The sequence below is a fragment of the Lucilia sericata genome, unplaced genomic scaffold (assembly GCF_015586225.1).
Source record: "Lucilia sericata isolate MDLA Ls3-8-SP2 unplaced genomic scaffold, ASM1558622v1 Contig001536F_arrow, whole genome shotgun sequence".
In the NCBI taxonomy this organism is placed as follows: domain Eukaryota; kingdom Metazoa; phylum Arthropoda; class Insecta; order Diptera; family Calliphoridae; genus Lucilia; species Lucilia sericata.
Genome location: NW_023995460.1, coordinates 12,501 through 19,101, shown reverse-complemented (window position 1 = coordinate 19,101; position 6,601 = coordinate 12,501). Strand labels below are relative to the sequence as shown.

The 6,601-nt window shown below is 27.8% G+C and overlaps 2 protein-coding genes across 2 annotated transcripts in view; one reads left to right on the top strand and one right to left on the bottom strand.

Moving 5' to 3' along the window:
- Window positions 1-3,394: 3,394 nt before the first annotated feature.
- Window positions 3,395-5,300, bottom strand: LOC119611818 (POC1 centriolar protein homolog). The gene is made up of 3 exons (XM_037967515.1): window positions 5,050-5,300; window positions 4,227-4,990; window positions 3,395-4,167 (listed from the first exon to the last, which is right to left on the bottom strand). The coding sequence occupies exons 1-3, from the start codon at window positions 5,168-5,170 to the stop codon at window positions 3,700-3,702; spliced, it is 1,353 nt and encodes a 450-aa protein (XP_037823443.1). The 5' UTR covers window positions 5,171-5,300; the 3' UTR covers window positions 3,395-3,699.
- A 722-nt stretch (window positions 5,301-6,022) lies between these two features.
- Window positions 6,023-6,601, top strand: part of LOC119611816 (NADH dehydrogenase [ubiquinone] 1 alpha subcomplex subunit 9, mitochondrial-like) — a 2,064-nt gene continuing 1,485 nt past the window's right edge. The window contains exons 1-2 of the mRNA XM_037967513.1: window positions 6,023-6,208; window positions 6,355-6,601. The exon at window positions 6,355-6,601 is cut by the window's right edge and continues 192 nt beyond it. Coding sequence (XP_037823441.1) covers window positions 6,169-6,208; window positions 6,355-6,601 — 287 coding nt within the window. The 5' untranslated portion in view covers window positions 6,023-6,168. The remainder of the gene's footprint in view (window positions 6,209-6,354) is intronic.

The window sequence follows — 6,601 nt, the reverse complement described above, 5'->3', positions numbered from 1 at the left end:
TGTATTGTTTTTTTCTTAATTTTGTTAGGAATCTTAAAAGGGCATTTTTTGTTATTAATCTATAGAAAATCGTTTTCATTAAAAAAAATCGTTATTTAAAACAATTTTTAACGAATTTAGTTTTGTTTTGAAAACAAAATTAATTTTTTGCTCAAAAATTTATAGAAATTTTAAGCTAAATCATAAATATATTTCTTTTTTAAATAAAAAATTATGAAATTTCATAAATTTTTTAATTTTTTTCAATTAAGTAGAATGAATAGTAAAAGTTTTTTTTTAAAAAAAAAGCCAAAAAAATGTACACATTCAATGGATACCCATATATTTACAACAAATACAAAATACTTTACAAATTTAAATAAATTATAAAATATAAAAATATAATAATAAACAAATTTAAAGGTTTTAGACAAAATAATAATAGAAGGAATAGTTAATAAAACGAAAAAGAAAATTTGAAAATTTTAACTCTCAACAAGATACAATTTTATTCAATTATAATAAAACAAACAAAAACAAAGATATTATATGATATACAGCTATAAAAATAAACTTTTAAATGTTTCAATTTTTATTAATATTAATATAAAACACAATAAATATTTATATATTCCATTTAAAAATAACATGAGTTTTTTCTTATTTATTTAAAGCTTGTTCCAATTTTTTAACCCTTTCATTAAGGCCATAAAACATCATTATTATTTTGGCAATATCATTTTTAATTTCCTCTATAGGGGTATAACTGTTAGAGCAAACATTTGTGATCTTGAAAATCAGAAAAGCGAAATAAAATTTAAATTAAAAATTCTTAAAAAAAACTTAAGAAAAATTAAAAATTTTAATATATTTCGTGTTATTTGGTGGAAATAAATGAAAATTTAGTAATTTTGTTAAATTTCGAAAATTCGAATATAAGTTCGAAAATTCGAACATAAATTCGAAATTCTAAAAATCTTCAAAATTTAAACCTAAGTGCATTTTTAATAAGAAACTATTAAAATTTGTAAGATTTTCTTAAAAATTCAAGTTCGAATATCAAAATTTTCTGTTTTGAAAATTCGATTTTGGTAAAACATAAGAAAAATTAAAATTTTTGATAAATTTTGGTGTTATTTGGTGCAAATAAATGAAAATTTAGTAATTTTGTTAAATTTCTAAAATTCGAAAATAAGTTCGAAAATTCGAAATTCTAAAAATATTCAAAATTTAAAACTAAGTGCATTTTTATTTTAAAAAATTATTCAAATTTGTAAGATTTTCTTAAAAATTCTTTAAAATTCAAGTTCGAATTTCAAAATTTTCTATATCGAATTTTCGATTTGGCTAAAACATAAGAAAAATTATAAATTTTAATAAATTTTGGTGTTATTGGGTGAAAGTAAAGGAAAATTTAGTAATTTTGTTAAATTTCTAAAATTCGAAAATAAATTTGAAAATTCGAACATAAATTCGGAATTCTAAAAATCTTCAAAATTTAAACCTAAGTGCATTTTTATTAAAAAATTTAAATTTGTAAGATTTTCTTAAAAATTCTTTAAAATTCAAGTTCGAATTTCAAAATTCTTTATTTTAAAAATTCGAATTGGCTAAAACATAAGAAAAATAAAAAATTTTGATAAATTTCGTGTTATTTGGTGCAAAATGAAAATTTAGTAATTTTGTGAAATTTCCAAAATTCGAAATTCTAAAAATCATCAAAATTGCAACCTAAGTGGATAATTATTAAAAAATTATTAAAATTTATAAGATTTTCTTCAAAATTCCTTAAAAATTCAAGTTCGAATTTCAAAATTTTCTATATCGAAATTTCGATTTGGCTAAAACATAAGAAAAATTATAAATTTTAATAAATTTTGGTGTTATTGGGTGAAAGTAAAGGAAAATTTAGTAATTTTGTTAAATTTCCAAAATTCGAAAATAAATTTGAAAATTCTATGTTCGAAATTCGGAATTCTAAAAATCTTCAAAATTTAAACCTAAGTGCATTTTTATTAAAAAATTTTTAAATTTGTAAGATTTTCTTAAAAATTCTTTAAAATTCAAGTTCGAATTTCAAAATTTTCTATATTGAAATTTCGATTTGGCTAAAACTTAAGAAGAATTATAAGTTTTGTGAAATTTCGTGCTGTTTTGTTAAAAAATAAGAAAATTTACTATTTTTGGCCAATTTCGAAAATTCAAAGTTAAGTTCGAAAATTCGAAATTCTAAAAATCTTCGAAATTGCAACCTAAGTATAATTTCATTAAGAAATTTTTGAAAACTTAAGAAGAATTAAAAATTTTGTGATATTACGTGTTATTTTGTTAAAATATAAGAAAATTTATTAATTTTAGCCAATTTCGAATATAAAATCGAAATTCTTAAAATCCTCGAAATTGCAACCTAAGTGCATTTTTAATAAGAAACTATTAAAATTTGTAAAAAATCTTCAAAATTGACTACTAAGTTGATTTTTATTAAGTAATTATTAAAAGTTTTAAGATTTTCCTAAGAATTGCTTTAAAATTTAAGTTCGAATTTCAAAATTCTTTATTTTCAAAATTCAAATTTACTAAAACTTAAGAAAAATTTCGCATTTTGTTATATTTCGTGTTATTTTGTTAAAATAAAGGAAAATTTACTAAATTCGAAGTTGAGTTCGAAAATTCGAACATGAATTCGAAATTCTTAAAATCTTCAAAATTTAAACCTTTTAAACCTATTTCGATAATTCGCGATTGAGATCGAAAGTTCAAACATAAATCGGAAAATTTTATGGCCTTCGATAGCATACACTCTTTTTATTCGATATTCAAAAAATACCGTAAACTTCCGGATAACATAATGGCTCTGCCATGTGCCCTTATATTGGAGGGGAAATGCAGTTGGAAACAGTCTATGGACTAGTCTATTGGGCAAGTATATTGACCAGTTTATGGACTAGTCTATTGACGTGTCTCTGACCTAGTTTATTGACTAATGCATTGACTTGTCTATGAACTAGTTTATTTACTAGTCTATGGACTAGTCTAATGGCTAGTCTATGGATAAGTCTATTGACTAGTGTATGGACTTGTCTATTGCCCAGTCTATTGGCTAGTCTATGTACTATTCGATAGACTTCTATATGGACTAGTCTATTGATTGGAGTATGGACTATACTATAGTCTTGTATATGGACTAGTCTACGAACTTGTCGATTAACTAGTCTGTGGTACAGTCTATTGAATAGTCTATGGTCTACTCTATTGATTAGTGTATGAACTAGTATACGGTCTAGTCTATTAACTGGTTTTTATAGGAGATTCGAGTACTTTGGAGATGGGCCAGAAGTAGTATCCCCCAGTTTTTCTATAGTCATTAATTTGTTCAGGGATCCCAACACATTGAAAGCGAAATAAATCTAAACAATTTTTTATTAAAAACGTCATATAACTTCTTTTATTATTAGATATTAATACAATACTGGACATAGAGGTTATATAATATGATCCAAGAAAATCAAATATAATATAAAGTAATTTATATATGAAATAGAAAAAAATAGCAGAGAAAAAATAAGTTAAAACACAAAAATGACCACCTAATTTTTAAAGTAAAACTCAATTCAAAAGATAAATTTAACTGCAAGGTGGATGGTCCTTCTATTATACATATTAATAAATAAAAATATTAAAAAAAGTGAAAAATCAAAGAAGTTTTTTTTTTAAATGAAATTAAAAATATTTCGAACTGGCATTCGTTTGATTCTGTAATTTCCTATTAGGAGAATTATTATAATCATCGAAAAAGCTACTTTTACTTTTAGGAAAATTTAACAAAGAACTGCTATTAGAGCTTAAATGCCCAGAAGTCCTAGATGTTGACGACAACGACGTCGAAGTGGCGGAGCAATTAGTAGTAGTAGTAGTGATGGAGGGTGAAGATGTCAAGTGTGTAGTCGAATGTTTAATATATTCACTTTCAAGCACCTGGAAATTTTCATCACGATTATTATAGGCCATTGATTGGCGGGGATCGATAATTATAGATTGATCACTAGCATTTGTAGTGGTTGTCATAGTGCTGGCAGGCGTTTGTTGAGCATGAGGCACAATGCCACTTTCATTTAAAGTTTCACGCGCCAGCTTGGCCTCATAGAGAGAAACGTCATAGGTATGAAGATTGGATTTCCAAACTAAAAGCTTTAGAAATGGAAAAGTTTGTATTTGTGATGTGATTTACTTTCCTTTTAACCACTTACCTGTCTATCATCTCCCGCCGAGGCAAATTGTGAACCATCCTGACTAAAAGCCACCGCTGTTACTTTACCCGTATGACCCGTTAGGGTATAAATGGGTCTGCCTTCTAGTAAGTCTAATATTTTCATGGTCTCATCATCACTGCAGGTTAGTAAAAAGTTGCCATTTGGATGAAAAGCCAAATCGTTTACTGCGCCCACATGTACTTCATATAATTGTATTAACTCCTGAGCTACTAAATCGAATATTTTCACGCGATTACAAGTCATGGCAACTGCTACCACCGTGCTATCCGGATGCCAAGCCACCTGTCGTCCCATACCCTTTTCCTCGGTAAAACAACGTATACATTCGCCGGAGTTGACATCATAAATACGCAAAGACTTGTCATCACCACAAGAGGCAATCATTTGTCCATTAGGGCTAAATTTAGCCGCTCTCACCCAATTAGTGTGGCAGGCAAAGGAGGTGAGGAATTTCTTTTGAGCCACACGCCACAACTTCAAAGTTTTATCATCGGAAGCTGTCACCACCATTGTACCGGAGGGATCAAAATCTACTGATCTTACCGGTTTACCATGAGCTAAAAATTCCCCAGAAACTCCTTTCAATTTTGGTTCCCATATCTTGACAGTTTTATCTTTGGAACAAGAGGCCACCAATTTCGATTTGGGCGACCAGCTGACACCATAAACACTATCATTATGGGCTGAAAAACGTATACATCTGGCGGCTTGCTTTAAATCCCACAAAATAACAGATGAGTCTGTAACAAAGAGATTTAATATAAAATTTATTATTTTTTTTTTCTTGTGAAAATTTTACCCAAAGAACTAGTGGCCACTTTATTGCCCTCCGGATTAAAGCGCACTTGTGTTATGGCTTGACTGTGTCCAGTAAAATGTCTTTCTAGACAAGGATCAGCAAATTGTTCATTATTTAACATTTTCGGGGGATTTTTACTTAAAAATTTACAAAAATTAAATTTTTTCTTCGTTGTTTGTATTTTCTTTTAATTTTTGCGGGTTGTTGATATGACAACTGTGGCAGCTGTCACCAAGAAAACAAACCGTTTATTTTAAATAAACAAATCAAAGAGGGCGCTAAAAGAAAAAAACAATATAAACACAAAAGTTGCCACAGCAAAGTCGCTTAATTTTTTTTAAGAAATTAAAAACTGACAATTTATAAAAACTAAGAACTTTTTTTCAATATTTTGTATTATCTTTGTATTACTTTTATCTTATTTGTATTCTAAATTAACTATTTTTAAAAATGTTTACATATACATATTATTAAAAATACCTTAAGAAGTATTGCCACATGGCATTAAAAGTCAATACGGTAACTCTCAAAGCAAAGCGTTCGCTAGAAGAAAAACAAAAATTAGAGATGTCACTTTAAACATTTTAGAAAAATCACTTATGTGCTGTTTCTAAATACCGATCGAGCAGTTTGAGCACAAATTTTACTTGTATTTTGTTATTGTAACAAAAACAAAATACAAGTAAAATTTTAACTCAAACTACTCACACGTTATCTAGAAACAACACATTAATTTGTTCGAAAATAAATAAGAAATGATAATTTAAATTAAATTTATAGTTATTTTTCAACAATCTTTGTTAAATTTGAAATGTTAAAAACTTATTTTTATTAAAAATAAATTATTTATTTAAATTTTTTATTTATTATTACAAAGTACCTTCAAAAGTATTGCCACATGTTAAGAAACTGAATATGGTAACTCTTTTGTTTCGACAACAGCTGTTTTTTAAGGCGAATTTTGTTTTGACATTTGCCACAATCGTTCACAGCGAATTCAATTCCGTACGAAGTCACTGCGAGAGCCACTTTTTTGCATAGCAGGGCTCTATAAATAATAGAAAAAAACAATTAATTTGTTATAAATATTAAGGATTAGCGTAAGCTTTAATTGGCAAAATGGCTTCGCTTATATTAATGAGGAATGTGCAAATGGCAAGTAAGTAAAACTAATGAAAATTCACTTCCAAAGTCTCGCCAAAAAACAAGTGGAAACGAAAAACTTATGTAACGTGTGTCTAAAAGAGACCTAAGGAAATTTTCATTTTCCAACAAAAAGAACTAAAATTGTGTGTTAATTTCTAGAGCAACAAACCAATGGCGCCTTGGGTGTATTGTGCTTGCGTACGGCCAATTATTCTTCCGACAGTCCACGTCCCCTGAAGACCACCAATTTGAGTGCCATGAAACGCGGTACCGGTGGCCGCAGTAGTTTCAATGGTATTGTTGCTACCGTTTTCGGTTGCACTGGCTTCTTGGGCCGTTATGTTTGCAATAAGTTGGGCAAGTCCGGCACCCAAATGATTTTGCCCTATCGTGGTGAAGATTCCGA

Coding starts and splice junctions, on each gene's coding strand:
- LOC119611818 (XM_037967515.1), bottom strand. CDS start 5,170: ATGTTAAATAATGAACAATTTGCTGATCCTTGTCTAGAAAGACATTTT. Junction 4,991..5,049: donor AGTGGCCACTAGTTCTTTGG/GTAAAATTTTCA, acceptor TCTTTGTTACAG/ACTCATCTGTTATTTTGTGG. Junction 4,168..4,226: donor CGGCGGGAGATGATAGACAG/GTAAGTGGTTAA, acceptor CCATTTCTAAAG/CTTTTAGTTTGGAAATCCAA.